We start from the raw sequence: 15,714 nt of genomic DNA on the forward strand, positions 1-15,714 counted from the left end.
AGATGATGGTTGGCTGGGAGCGTGCCATGCGGTGAAGTTCATTTCTAAGAGTGTACCTGCTACCTATGAATAATAGGGTTACAACTTCTGATTGGTTGAGCGAGGGAGGCGTACGCCTTTTTGTGCAATTATCATGTATCCAAATTGACATAAAAAGGCGTACGCTCCCCTCTCTCTTCGAATCAGAAGCGATAACCCTATCATTCATGGCAATGGTTGGCGCAGAGCGTGCTATGCGGTAAAGTTCAGTGTTTAGAGTGTACGTGGCAACTACGCGTATACTATAGAAGTTACCACCTTTTCACACCCTTTTTTCTTAGAGTGTACGGTGTTCCCGTTTGTGGTGTATATGTTTCTTGGAGTGTTTCATGGCAATTACGGACACTTCTTTTCTGTAATGTGGCCTAAGGTCAATACGGCCGGTGACTCGATTAGAGTTTGAGGACGCTGGTGTATAAAATATGCCAAAATCCCCTGGGTGTGGCTGTACCTTTCGCACTAAATAAGCTTCGCTTACGTCAACCCCACAACCGAACAGTTGCACCGTGGTGATCAGAAGTATAATTAGGGGGAGTATCTTTATTAAATCAGAAAAGGAAAGGGCTAAGCAGTTCATGTTGTTGCGGTTCGAGGGTCCGAGCGGTCTTGAGCTGGAGGTAGTCAGGCAGGGGTCCGTCTTCAACAACAACAGACGTTTATTTACATGTTCAGTATCTCAAGAACAGACAAACAAGCCATCATGGCCGCGCTCTTTTAAAGCAAATTCACAGGGTGAGAGAGTCACGTGTTAACCTTGTCCAACCAATCCGCTGACCGATCACAGTCTGGCAACGGTCACTCCAGACGTCTCGAGGTCGCCAGACGCACCTGTTTGAGATCTCGAAGAGTGGCTGCCTGGGAGATGAATAGGGAGCTTATCCCTAGGTGACCTTCTTAGGTGCCCGAAGGGAACGGCGAGGAAGACTGAGTCCATTCACTAACGTGTTGGCTGCTCATCACAACCCAGACGGTTGGCACCACATAATGAATGGCTTAACCAAAAGTAGCCTTGGTGTCCTCTTTTGGAGTACGTGTCGCGCAGCCGTTGTCTTTGTCTCAGGCGACGATCACACTGACTGGGCCAGTCGCAACAGCTCCTCCGCCGCCAGTCTGGTTATCGCGAAGGGGAGCGGTTTCTTTCGCTGCTCCACTGAGATGATAACCTCGGACAGTGACGGCTTCTCTTTACGACATGTAGAATGCAGCAGGTCATCAGGTGCTTTCTTGGAGAAAAGGCGGACGGATTTTGCTCCAGCAGAATGGTAGTCCCAGCTTCTTGCCTGGTAGGAGTGTGGCCACGTCGGACCACTTGTGAATAGTGGCAAGTCCATCAGACTATATAACAGAGGAAGGCAACATAGGAAATGACACACACCAGAACCGCACATGCGCACAAATAAGTGTCCCGCCAACCAAGCCAGATCACACGAGACTGGAAAATATCTTTACAAATTGGACTAACACGTTGCCCCACAATGCAGCTTCCTAGAAATCATTAATGACATAACGCTCAAAAGAACTAATATGCACCCATTTGCAAACAGACGGTGCCCGATCCGTATTCCTGTCTCCAAACAAAATTAATTATACAAACCTATGTACAGAATTGAAGACAACATTGAGCTCATCCTCGGTATCAGAATGATCTCCTGAGCTCACTCAGTGAACCATGGCGGAAGCCGTCAGCATTCTCTCTTTGACGCTCCTCGTTTCACTAGTTTTCCCGTTCGCTGACAGACTGTACATGACCCAACATATAAGTCCACGTCTTCTAAACATCCGGGCCAATAATACCCCTGCGTGAGACGCAGCTTGGTCCTGCGAGCCCCAAAATGTCCTACGTCAGAGCCGCAGTGAGCCGCACGCAGCTGCTCTGTCCGGTACTTTTGCGGGAGAACAAGCTGATCAAATGTCTTCCCCGTTCTGCCTCGATAACTCCTGTATAGCAGGTCGGCGTTTAGATAAAACTCATTGCCGTTCCCCGCTGACCCTTCACTGACGCTACTGCGCCAACCTTCAAGAGAAGTGTCGCTAATCTGCTCTGACACCAGCGTATCTCTATCTATAGTGTGGGGAGTTTTTCCCTTTCGAGAATTTGGGAAGAGTACAGTGTTCTCACTCCGCTTTGTGTTTGCGCCCATCGCGTCATTTCCACTATCCCGACGCAAGCTCTGCTTAACTTTTCCCGCGTCCGCCGTGCCGCCACTCGCGTCGTTCACGGCCTCTAATCGTTCTCCACTTTGCGATTTCACCAGATCTCGCGGAATCCGTTGATTATTGTGATATTTCCGTTTCCTTCGTCGCCGTGCTTTTAATGGCTTCTTCAACTGGTCCATTTCCCCCGAAAAACCCTCGCCTCGTTGTCCTAACAGCTGCTCTGATTTGTTGGAAAATAGGTATTTGAATACCGAGGAAGATTTCCGGATACCACCGCCTCAGTGACTAGCTCACCAAACGGGCCTTCTATTGTTACTCTAGCGATAGGAAGGCGTACGCAGCACTTTTCTGCCACTTGCTTAATGCTAGCGCTTCGACCCGTGTAATCCCCTTCGGATACCCAATCTGGGTGGACCATGTCCACTGTAGCTGCGGTATCGCGGAGAACCTGGCATGGCCGACCGTTAACAACCATTCTTCGCACGTACGGTTCTAACAATTTTGCATCCGGGGCGCTACCACTGACATAGGCAAACGCAACTTCGTTTGGGCAATTAGCTGCAAAGTGTCCCGGCTCGTTGCACGCAAAACACACCCGCTGCCTCTGAGTTTCAAACACTTTTGCCTCCGGGGCTATCACTCTCTTGTTATCAGGCTTTGGGGAGGCTAACCTACTTTCACGCCCAACTTCCCTTTTGTTCGTCTGACCTTCTTGAACGCGTCGGCGGGTGAATCGCTTTTCAGGCTCTGCCTGCCGCAGAGCCGACTGTTCTCTGTCGGCTTCCTTTGCTGCTCTAAAGGAAACACCTATCGCGCCTTGCGTCTTTCTGCGAGTTACGAACTCTTCTGCAAATTCTGCGGCTTTCTGCACGTCTACACCATTTAACCTGTCTTGCACCCAAAACATGGCTGCCTCTGGAAGGCATCGGTAGAACTGCTCAAGAGCCACGCACTCTATAACTTTGTCGTGGTTACCGAAAACCTCCGCGCTTTTGAGCCATTCTAACAAGTTGGCCTTGAGGCTGTATGCGAATTCGGGATATGATTCGTCCGCTTTCTTTTCGCTTGTGCGGAAGCGTTGCCGAAATGCTTCCGTAGAAAGACGGAACTTTTTTTGGAGTGCGGCTTTAGCTTTGTCATAGTCCGCTGCGTCCTCTTTGCTAAGTCGGGCAATGACGTCTGCGACCTCGCATGGGAGCAAAGTAAGAAGTTTGTGGGACCATGTTTCTCGATCGAAGCCAACTTTTTCGCAAGCTCTTTCGAAGTTGACAAGGAACAGGCCAATATCCTCTCCGATTTTGAAAGGCTGCAGCAGGTCCTTGATCTTTAATCTTTCATTATCTCTGCTACGACCCATCTCAGAAGCTGAGCTGTTTGATTCGAGTCTCAGCTTCTCTAGTTCCAACTTCCTCAATGCCAATTCGTGCTCGCGCTGTTCTTTCGCTAGCCGCTCCTCGCGTTCCCGCTTTTCTCTTTCAATGCTTTCCCGCTTCGCATTTTCTTCCTCCTCTTTCTTTTCCAGGATTGACTCCCAACATTCCTTGATTTCCTCATCATCAGCTCCGATTCCGCGGATAAGCTCTATGATCTGAGGTTTACGTTTTACCTGACCCTGGCTACCCCCAAGTTCTCCCAGCAGGAGTAACAAATCTGGCACTCGCAATTTGCTAAGGTCCATGGTTTCTCTTCTGAGCGTCAATTTCCCTTGCACCTATCCTTTTCGGGTGAAGCGTGCTCAACTATGGCTTCCTACCTAAAGGCTAACAGATTTTGCCTACACCGGCGTTTCACAGTCTGGCGAAATCAAAGCAAGGAATGCGGAACACTCACCCATGCGACTTGTTCGGCCTAGCGGTGTCCATCCCAGCGGCTGCCAACCAGTTGTTGCGGTTCGAGGGTCCGAGCGGTCTTGTGCTGGAGGTAGTCAGGCAGGGGTCCGTCTTCAACAACAACAGACGTTTATTTACATGTTCAGTATCTCAAGAACAGACAAACAAGCCATCATGGCCGCGCTCTTTTAAAGCAAATTCACAGGGTGAGAGAGTCACGTGTTAACCTTGTCCAACCAATCCGCTGACCGATCACAGTCTGGCAACGGTCACTCCAGGGGCGCGTTGCTGGCGAGCTCAGGGTGTCGGCATTCGGCAGTGTTTCTATGACAACGTGCCTATGACGTGACCTATTTCGACACTTGCACTCGAAATGCTGTTGCTGGCCATGTCGTTGCCGTCATGCCGACGCGAGGAAGTCGGCACGGAATGACGATAGCTTAGTGACGGTAAATCTCTCGTCATTCACACAAGCATCGGCATCAACATGGCGGATATCTACTTGTTCCTCGCTGATGCTGGCGTATGCGAAGATGAAAGGGCACGCGTCTTTCGCAGACACCGTGACGCCTTTACAGCGCTAGACGAGGAGCAGTTTATTGCGAAGTTCCGCCTCTGCAAGGACGCAGCCAGAGAGGTTTGCGACGCTGTCGCAGGGGATCTGCAAAGACGTATGTACTCTCATGTTCACTTTAGAATTGGAAGCAACGTATGATCTCTCATCGTACGTCCCGTTTACGAGATATAGCATTGTTTGAAACAGGGTTTTCTGCAGGGCTTCTTAATACCGTTCGTATCGCGTCTGCATCGTACAGTGTGAAGTGTGAGTCGTACATCGTGTGTACATCGGCTGTGCACGCTTAGAACCCATGCTTTTTTTCGTCTAAGGTTTCCTCCGTTGGTTGCTAGGTTCTCATTGAGTTCGTGAGACAGGGTGCTAGTCTTTTTCCTTTGTCGGTCATGCGATTATGCATTATGTTAAAATGCCCTTCATAATGAATCTGTATTCTAATGTACTGTGTTCTAACGTAATAACATGTACAAATAAAACGGGAAAGTTGTGCAGATGTCACTATTGTGCCACAATTCCTTCTGTGTCTAAGAAAACTTCTGTAAGTGGAATTTTCACCAAGCATACCCCCCTCCCCCCCTTGAAAGGTCGGCACCCCCCCAGCAGTGAATTTCTGGGGAAATCACTGCCCCATACTTACCTCTCGGATTCATTTATAAACAGAGTTCCTTTGAGTGAACGTTTCACTCTGCTTCACGCCTCTTGGATTTCCTATCTTGTTTTGCAGAGGTCGGTTTGCCCGATTGCATCAGACTTTTGCAATGGGCGAGCTTGTTTTCGCAGTTATGGTCTCAGTACGGTTAATAACTCTGTGTTACACAGATATAGTACAGAGGCCTAAAGTACATACACCTATAGGCTATACCCCTATGTGTGTGCACTTATGGAAATATTATGTCCATTTACAGCACAGCAATGGCGCAGCACCACTCTACCAGTTGCGCAAAGGGTGCTTATGGCACTTAGATTTTACGCAACTGGTGCGTTTCTTAGCAACATCGCAGAGGAGGAAGACTTCCTTACGAGCAAGCGACCAGTGTCGGAGTCCATTCATGATGTCAGCACTGCAATCATCCGTAACCTTGCCCCGCGATACCTGAAGTTTCCCATGTCACCCGAGGAAAAGTTGAGGGTAAAACGAGGCTTTTACGAGATTGCAGGTCTGCCTGGCTGCCTTGGTACGTCAACGTGACTTTACAGCATAATGTTGTATTCTAAAACATGTAAAACTTATGCTTACCGACCGCATTCTAACTTTTCAGGCGCAATTGATGGGACAGCGATTTCAATAATGGCTCCAAGCAGGACAGACCAACGTTTTGTGGATGGTAACTATTACTGTCACAAGGGATACCATGCCATCAACGTGCTTGGGGTAAGGTAGATTTCATATACGATAGCTTAGCATACATATTCCTCTTTTATATCCATAAAATTTTAACAGGTGTCGGACGCTACTCGCCGCATCCTTTACCTAAATGCATGCTACCCAGGGAGCTGCCACGATTCAGCTATATGGAGTTTGTGTGACCTCCGTCGCCAGGCTCCTCAACTGTTTGCAGATGGCGAATGGCTTTTAGGCAAGTATACATTCCACTCCTCCGAGAGAAGAAACAGTAAAGCAAAATATTTCCACATTTGTTTGCGTGGTAAGCAGTTATCTGCGCAAGACTGTGTACTGAAAAAAAGAAAAACACCTTCAGCAGAAAGCTGCTCACTATGCTGCTAGTAAACTAGTGCTTGCTTCAGAAGCGCAAGTGCTAGTGGTTAGATTGTACTAGCCACGTAATCAGGTTTCATTCATCGGGAGTAGCAAGCCCATAGGTCTGGGCTTTCCCATCATGCCATCACCTTTCCCCGTCATCGAACAAAGAAATCTGTGTCCCACCCTGATGTAACGTGATCTTCAAGTGGAGTACGACAAGTGATTGTGTCGGGAGTGTACAAATATGACTATAATCACATATAATGCATGTCTATAATCACTGTTCTACCTACCCTTCCGACATGTAACGTTTTAGAAAATGTTTATCTGTGGTTAATAATTGATACAAGCAACTTATGTATTTACAATAACATAGTTATATGTCATTCAACATTGTCAATCAATGGTGTTGCATCATAGCTGTGCAACACCATTGCACAACTATGGTGTTTTCTGGGCAGCATGTGTACAGAAGTCAGTGCTAGAAATTTTCACTCACTCATGCTCACTACGTTCTCAGTTCATTTGCACATCTGCTCACAAAAAAGAGGGCCGATAAAATAAAGGGGAGCATGAGTAACGGATTATTCATTAGAAGGCCTTTCAGAAAATTAGGGGCGATGTATGCAAAATGCTGTGCGCCTGCCTCGAAATTTCACTGTCACTGACAATCACTGACAAAAAAATGACCTAATTCAAACGAAATTGGGGTTTCAATTTATGAGAGTTTGCTATGCCGAAAGAAAAAATAGAATTGCATTTTAAGAGACATTACGAGAAGTGATGTTAATGTTTATTGAAATTTAGATGTATCCAAAATGCTGTACACAGGTGAAATGTATGTCTTGGATGCCCTCGCACATATGACAAATCTAGGATGATAACTAAAATATGGTGTGCACACAATGTGTCTGTCACGAAGCAAGAAATATTGAAAGTACACTATATACATATATACACTATATACACATGTTGCCATGCAGCTGTATGATCACATAGGACGTGTCTTCAGTTTTCTGCTCTTTATTTTCCCTCAGGTGACCTCGGCTATCCTCTTGAGCCCTGGCTCATGACCCCAGTTCGCAGCCCTGCAACGAGTAGCGAGGAAGCATACAATGAAGCCCATCGTAAAACAAGGGTCCGAGTTGAGCAAACATTTGGTGTTCTGAAAATGAGGTTCAGATGCCTGCAGCGATACAGGACACTACACTTCTCACCGGATCGGGCCTCCAACATAATAACAGCATGTGGAATTCTGCACAACATGTGCCACAAATACAACACTCCTGAGCCAGCATATGAGGAAGAACCAGAGAACTATGAGGATAACAGTGCAGGAGCGTTGGATATAGACATCGACGAAGCCGATGATTTATCTGTTGTAACCAGGGGACTGTCTAGAAGGAGCCAGATAATAAGGCAATATTTCTGATGCTTTACAATTTCTTCCATTTTCAGTGCTGTTAAAATATTCAGTATTGTAAATATGCTGGTGATTTCACCTTTGTAAGTAGCTTCTGGAGTAACTAGGCCTGCAAGTACCGTAATTTCACACGTATTAGCCGTGGCTTATGCGCGATTTTTTTCTCTCACGGACGCTCCGCGGCTTATCCTCCGGTGTGGCTTATCTGATGACTATTTTTTCCTGGCATCTTCCCCATACGTCGGTTTTAATGAAAGGGCCGACAATGTCTCTGGACTAGTTCTGCCCCGCCGATGCACGAACAGGGACGGGTCCACATTCGAGTAGATTGATCTTCCTAGTGCATTCCTCCAAGCAGCTTTAACGAAAGTGGTGACAGTGATTCACGTCTACTGCAAGACCACTGACCCGTCAATCCATGAAAAACGCCAAACAAGGGCACAATCCGATATTTGTAAAACTCTAGAGCTGACCTCCTTTGTTGAACACTATGCCGACTTGGAGTATGGACCACAGGGTTTACGGCCGCCTTTATGGTTTCATTTGTCGCACAAATGAGTCGTCTCGTATTGCCCGCGCCTTATCTGCCAGTGCAGCTTATCCGCCAGAAAAATTTCAAAACGTTCATAAGAACGCGTCCTGCGGCTAATCTGCGGTGCGGCTTATACGTGTGAAATTACGGTATATGTAATATTTTATGTTTCATGTAATGCAACAAAATCGAGAGAGAGAGAGAGAGATACATGATGACAATGATATCGAGTTATCCACGTTGTGTGAGGTTTCTGAATAACAGCATGGTGGCATTGCAGTCATATCTAGCAAGAGAATGTTCTCACTTAAAGTGTGTCAGTTTGTTCTGCAAGTTCACATTTAATGCTCCTGAATGGTTTTCTGCCTTGTTTAAACATATATCAAGTATTCACAACATGCGTGTTCCTTTCTGCCTTGCTTTATTTCTGCTTGCACGTTTTACTTTGCACTAAGGTTATAAAGATTTTCTTCCAGTTTTTAAAAATGTTAGCTTCAGTCCTCTCTTCTCTGGTTATGACTGTTTCCCTCGTATTCATTTCAGTGTCGAAAATCAGCACTTGCACAGGCCGTGCTGATAGCTATTTTGTAGCAACGATATTTCACTCACCCAAGGTGAGCACACAACATACTAGAATACCCTCCGGACTATGGCACATTTTGTTGCCTCATTCTCTCCAGCTTCAGCCTGTAGTACTCGCTGATGGGTGTCATTGCCTATATGAGAAAGCAAAAAAACAAATTTGCAATTAAGATGTAATGGAGGAATAATTCAACGGTGATCTCATTTTTGGGACGTGTAGCAACATAAGAAGGCCCCTTTTCGCCATGGGGGCCACCCCCACTGTCCACATAGCATTTAATTGCTGTCACTAAAGCACCACACAATTATCATGTTTATGAGGAGAAAACTAACAGATCGCACTGGGTGAAACTGAACTTTGAAGCTTACATTAACTACTAACCTTACAGTGAAAATGTATGTATAAGACTATTGCAAAGCAAGTACAAGAGAAAAAAAAATATGAAGAACGCTGGAGTGCAATATAAACCAGGTCATTCATTATGGTCAACATTCTATAGCGCATAACATGTACATTTTCGCATCACTTAGTTTGAGACTGTGTGCGAGAGTGCGTATGTGTATTTCTTCATGTTGTGCATGCTCAAGTGTAAGTTCTAATTCTTGGTAACAGTTATTGTATATTTGTATGTAGTACCTCGGTGCCGTGCACGTGGAATCTATTAAATTTCCACTTTTCATTGGTGTTATGTCATTGCTTGTGCTTCTGCTGTTGTGTTACATGGATGCCTCAACTGGCCACATGTCATGACACGAGTGTCTTTGTTACATTACCTCGGTGAGTCGGTCAATGCGGTCAACAAGAGTTCTCTGAGCCGCTAAAATCTGCTGTGCAATGTTGATCGGCACCCTCCGCCTTCTGCGACGTTGAACCCGTGCTCCTGGCTGGCTGTTCGGGCGAGGTTGCACCATGCCACTGCTCCCCGCTGGTTCTGGAGCCTGTACAAAACAGCGTTACTACCTCTGCCTTCGTCTGTTGCAACACATGCCCACCATTGTAGGGGCTTCTGCTGATGCAGACTCTTCTTGCCGTACAGGGTCTTCAATTTCTGCAGGCTCTTCTGCTGGTGCTTGGGCACTCTGCTGGTAGCAAATGATATACTGGGTGTTTGCTCTAACGTATCCAGAAATTATATTTAAAGCGAGCGATAAAAAAAAAAGCAAGTGGTACTTTTCTGCTACTTGAATAAGAAACAGGTATTGCTTCACTAGTAGCAGCTGTTTCTCAGTCAAGTAGCTGAAAAGTAGCGCTCGTTTCTCTTTTATCGCTCGCTTTAAATACAATTTCTGGACACGTTAGAGCAAACACCCTGTATACTAGCTCTATGTGTCTGGGTTGCACAGTAATATATAGCTTATATATTTTGGGTTCTTACAACGACGACGACATCCGTCAGTGTAACAGTCCCTTGTGGGGCAACATTGTGGCTGCCCGCAATACCGCCTAGGGTATCCCACCCCACAAGGGCCATGACCCTAGCATCTAGCCCCTGCAGGTTCGCAGCGACGTCCACCACGCGCGTTCCTCCTTCTTCTCCAGGCTCCGTCGTTGCGTTTACTGCCGTACCTGCCCCTCCACCAGTGCCCCCGATGTTGCAAATGTTACCGCGCACGTTTTTACGTACGCGGTACCTCCAGCTCTTCCAAATGAGCTGCCATCCGGTGGCGTCCTTTTGGATGCCGCCTATCGCGTTAAGAGAGGCAGCAATTGCGTCCCATTTCGCTTTGCGCTGCTGCTTTGTCTCCCCAACCATGAAACTTCTGTTGTTGCAGAGTTCGGGGGACTGCTCCATGTAAGACAATAGCAGCAGCTTCTGAGCCTCCGACATCGACATGGTGACTGCAACGAAAATATTGTTCATGCGTGCTGGAAATGGTTTGTGACAATGTGTAAAACGGAGTTCAGTGATTTGTCTCACCTGAAATGTTTCCGTAAGACAGAAAGATCCTTCTGACAAAAAAGCGCCGAAGTAATAATCAAGCGTTGCCGCGCGCACGAAACTTAAGCTTAGCAGACGACACTGCTGCCTTGTGATTGGTTCGTCTGCATTGGTGGTGCAGAACCGTTGTATTTAGATCGTACAGTCATGTACTTTTATTTTCAGAACGATTTTAAAGCAATATAAATTACAAGCATTGTTCATTTTATGCTTTATAAGCGCAAATATTATTCGCTCGGGACCATCCGGTGTCGAGACTATCGCCATGATACAAAGCGGAGAGGAGGTATGAAATGCCGATGTGTCAATATCGCGTTGCTGGCCATCTTTCGTGTTTCGTCACTTGAGCAAGGAGAAAATCACGACCACGAATGCCGATGACGAGTCACGATGTCACTATTTCGCCAGCAACGCGCCCCAGACGTCTCGAGGTCGCCAGACGCACCTGTTTGAGATCTCGAAGAGTGGCTGTCTGGGAGATGAATAGGGAGCTTATCCCTAGGTGACCTTCTTAGGTGCCCGAAGGGAACGACGAGGAAGACTGAGTCCATTCACTAACGTGTTGGCTGCTCATCACAACCCAGACGGTTGGCACCACATAATGAATGGCTTAACCAAAAGTAGCCTTGGTGTCCTCTTTTGGAGTACGTGTCGCGCAGCCGTTGTCTTTGTCTCAGGCGACGATCACACTGACTGGGCCAGTCGCAACAATGTGCAGTATGACAATGTAATTACATTGTTCTCTTTTTAGGAGGGAGGTGCTGATGTCTCTTTTTTCTTTGTGTGTGTGTGTGTGCTGGAGGAGCTGGGTGGGGTTAATATGAGAGTAGCAGAATTGGTCGTCCTTCTTTCTTGTAGCACTAAAATCACATCGAAAACTGTGGATCAACCAAACCCGTGCTAGAAATTAAACAACTTGTAGTTGGGCGATTCCACGCGAAATGATCCAGCGGACCTGCTCGGCCCCCACAAAAGGATCCCGAATTTTTACGAAATTTTTTTAGCAGTATCTAATAGTGCAAAACGACACACCACGAAACATTTCTTCCCGGACTACCAGCGGGAGCGTGCGATCTTGCAGCACGAATTGCATGCAATCGATCATCGCCCATTTACCATAGGCAAGGTGCTGGTCCCATGGTCCAGTCCAGCTCATACACGCCAAGGTCTGCGTCACCTTTGGGACTTCTTGTCATCAACAGGCCTCTCCACCCTGCTTTGATTACCGGACCCCTTATCATATCCATCATCATCTCTCATCACGTACAAGTGGCACTGGGGCAGCGCCCAGCCTGCTGGCCGGCATCAGCCCCATCTCATCATCGTATCTTTATTTGTGTGTGTGTTCCCAAATCTCAATGTGGCGGGTGCTAGACACGAGCAAAGTTCGATGAAAGATGAAAGTCACTGAAAAGGTTAGCCAGCTGTAGGGATCGAACCCACATCTTCTCAGCGCTGGCGAAAACTGTGCCTGGCGTGAACGGCAGGTGCGGCTCATAGAAAGCACCTAGAACTGTGCAGTTTTCTTCTGCGTGTAGAGGAAGCTATGCTCTACACAGCGTTTAAATCCCGGTTGTCGTGCTGTAATCGGTGCAGGTATACAAAGGCCGCACGTTTCGCAATTTTCCTCCTACTTCGCGATTTTTTTGTGGAAAATCAAACCATTAAATTTTAATGAACATTTTTTCCTGCCAAGGTCCCGCGGAATACTTCAAGAGGAAAAATCGCCAGACACGCAACTTTCATAGTCATTGCAGGAAAAAAAGAGGAAGTATGCGATTTTTCAAAAATTTGCTGCAATCGAGCGTAAATCACGCAATGAAGAGGTCGGAAGAGACGCATGAAACCAACGCAGTTTTATAGAACGAGCCTTCCTCTACAACATATTAAAAAATCTCGAGGGTGTTTTTTAGTATACAGGAGAAAATAATTTTTTGTAGTAGAGGGTCTTACGACCACAGTGACCCACGTTTCATGTATCCAGTGGGGTGCTATATTTGTTTCTTGGGCTCCTGTTTTAATTCTCTATATTTTCAATTTTTCTCTCAGGTCTGGTTGGGCCTTAATAAGCAAGCAATATGCTGTGGCACAGGCTTCTGCAAGGTTTCTTTCCTACTGTAGCATAACACGCGTATTGCAATCCTGGGTGGTTAAGTTTATGGTATTGTTTCTGGTGCGCAAGGTGCCGGCAAAGAAGATTGGGGATTAGCGGTGATGGGCAGGTCTAAGTAATACTTTTTGTCGTGTGAGCTAAAGCCCTGCGCGGATGAGCTTTTCCACATCCGCATCCTATCCGAAAAATCCGCGTCTCCCACGGCACGCAGCAATAGTTCAGTTTCTATGCTCGATATATCAGGCCAATTTTCCAGGAAATAAACGTTATTTCCCGTCAGCACAAAACAGCAATTATCTTCCTTTTTTTCCCTATAATTAAACTCAAACTCAAACAAAACAGAAAAAAAAGGTCAACAACAAAAGCTGTCACCAAACTTCATCCACACGGGCGACTTCCTCTCTTTCGTTCTGATAGTGAAAACCCCGAAGCGGCATAGCTTTTGTAGCGAGGACAGGTCCTGAGCGTCCATGATGCTACCAAAGAATACACGACAGCAAGTACAGAATTAGCTTCCACGAAAGATTATACGGCACCAAGCACAGCAACACATTTTGCACCAAACAGTGTGGTGCATCTTACCATGCCAGACCATGCCATGTGGTGCATGACCAAACGGGATAAGTAGAGTTTATTGCAAGTGAAACGCAAGATCGGTGCCGAACGCGCACCTCGACTCGAGACGACAGAGATCTCTCTCAGATGCGCGAGCGTGAAGCAAACTGATGGCGCAGTCTCGCGGTTTATCCGAGTCTGACCCGCTCCTGAGCCGGCGCCATCCGCGTCCGCAGATCACAACAAGCGTCCATATTTCATCCGAACCCAGAAGTTTCTTGCGGATATCCGCGGGTATACGCTTCCATACGCGAATGGTGCAAGGCTTTATATAGCTGTGAGCCTCACTGGAACCTAGGACAGCATGGACGATGAAAGCCATGCACCACCACGAGATTCCGTCGTTTCCAGTACTGCATTCTAAATGACTTTTTTGCACGTTCGTCTTTTCCTCTAGTGTTATAATTTGTTAGACTTTTCGTGGTTAATATTTTTGCTGAATTGTTCAGCATTTAAATGTGACAGTTAAACGGAACTTTCATCAAGTGAACATGCATCTACGCGCCTATAATATTCATACTGGTGAATTGGAACTCCACAGCGCTCAACTGGAGCCATGTTCCTTTGGTCCGGGTGGTTGTCATATTGAAAACCAACCAGAAAAAAAGCGGAAATACGAAGAGTTAAAACGGGAGCCCAAGAAACAAATATAGCACCCCAGCGGATACATGCAACGTGGGTCACTGTGGCCGTAATACCCTCTACTACAAAAAAAAAAAAAAAAAAAAAAAAAAAATTCTCCTGTATACGAAAAAACACTCTCGAGATTTTTTAATATGTTGTAGAGGAAGGCTCGTTCTATAAAACGGCGTTGGTTTCAGGCGTCTCTTCCGACCTCTACATTGCGTGTTTTACGCTCTATTGCAGCGAATTTTGGAAAAATCGCATACTTCCTCTTTTTTTTCCTGCAATGACTATGAAAGTTACGTGTCTGGCGATTTTTCCTGTTAAAGTATTCCTTGGGGCCTTGACAGGAAACAATATTCATTAAAATTTAATCGTTTGAATTTCCACAAAAAAAAATCGCGAAGTAAGAGGAAAATTGCGAAACTTGCGGCCTTTGTATACCTGCACCGATTACAGCACGACAACCGGGATTTGAACGCTGTATAGAGCATGGCTTTCTCTCTACGCAAAAGAAAACCGCACACTTCTACGTGCTTTCCATGAGCCGCACCTGCCGTTCACGATAGGCACGGTTTGCGCAAGCGCTGCGAACTTTGCTCGTGTCTAGCACCCGCCACATTGAGATTTGGGAAGAAATGTTTCGTGGTGTGTCGTTTTGCACTATTAGGGACTGCTAAAAAAAATTCGTAAAAATTTGCGATAGTTTTGTGAGGGCCGAGCGGGTCCGCTGGATCATTTCGCATGGAATCGCCCAATTGTCTTACAGTTCGGCGTCGCGACTGTGCCAAGAGCATGCTTTCAGTATTTCTCTCGAGCCCCGAAATCATGAGGTGCTTTACTGGGGGGAAAAAAATTGCGGAATTTCGGGACCTGAAAAACAGCCAGGATCACGGGACTCTGGGATTCGGCGTATCCCGGATCCCAACACCAAAAAACAACGTTCGGAGTTACGCTCAACCTCCTACTGTCAGCGAAGATGCTGTTTCAGTCGTGAAACGGGTATTTATTCTGAAAGCGAAGTTCAAGTAACCGGTCCTCCCCTATTTCACAAAAGTATGCAAACGGCGGCCACGTGTAGACTGTCTGGTTATGTACGGAGAGTGAAAAAAAAACCCAAACGGGGAAATGAAGCGGTTTCGTGAAGAAAATTAATCACAGTTCATCAGAATTTGCCTGCGCCTACTTCGTATCCTCCCACTCTCATGTTTGTTTTTCTTTAAAACGTGCTCTCAAGTTTCATGGAAAGTACAGAGTTGTTGTCAGCAGAGCTGTATCAGTTCCACGGAAGGAGGTAATTAAGTTACAGTTATATGACCGAAAAACTAATTTAGTTACCGGAAAAGTTACTGAAACCAAAATATAATTCACTTACAATTAGAGTCACTCGTCAAATAGAATTAAGTTACCCCTGAATTACTTCTAGCGGCGTCCATTTAAAGTGGCCAGCCATTGGAAAGAGACAATGCGGGAGCCAGAAAATTACACCAGAATAGATAAACCACAACAAAAAGTAACTGTCTCTCGAATACGGCAAAACAGTTACATGGTTACAAGCAAAATGTATTTAAATTACAGTTGCTC

The 15,714-nt window shown here is 46.2% G+C and overlaps 1 protein-coding gene and 1 long non-coding RNA gene across 2 annotated transcripts; one reads left to right on the plus strand and one right to left on the minus strand.

Moving 5' to 3' along the window:
- The first annotated feature begins 4,512 nt into the window (after positions 1-4,512).
- On the plus strand, positions 4,513-8,357 carry LOC135398457 (putative nuclease HARBI1). The gene is made up of 5 exons (XM_064629879.1): positions 4,513-4,696; positions 5,505-5,774; positions 5,859-5,971; positions 6,041-6,176; positions 7,339-8,357. Exons 1-5 carry the CDS (start codon positions 4,513-4,515, stop codon positions 7,731-7,733), a joined length of 1,098 nt encoding a protein of 365 aa, XP_064485949.1. The 3' UTR covers positions 7,734-8,357.
- A 513-nt stretch (positions 8,358-8,870) lies between these two features.
- Positions 8,871-9,882, minus strand: LOC135378308 (uncharacterized). Its single transcript, XR_010418322.1, has 3 exons — positions 9,832-9,882; positions 9,613-9,777; positions 8,871-8,972 (listed from the first exon to the last, which is right to left on the minus strand). It is a non-coding gene; the product is annotated as an uncharacterized LOC135378308 (long non-coding RNA).
- Positions 9,883-15,714: the final 5,832 nt, after the last annotated feature.

Source organism: Ornithodoros turicata, chromosome 1, assembly GCF_037126465.1.
Source record: "Ornithodoros turicata isolate Travis chromosome 1, ASM3712646v1, whole genome shotgun sequence".
Taxonomy (NCBI): Eukaryota; Metazoa; Arthropoda; class Arachnida; order Ixodida; family Argasidae; genus Ornithodoros; species Ornithodoros turicata.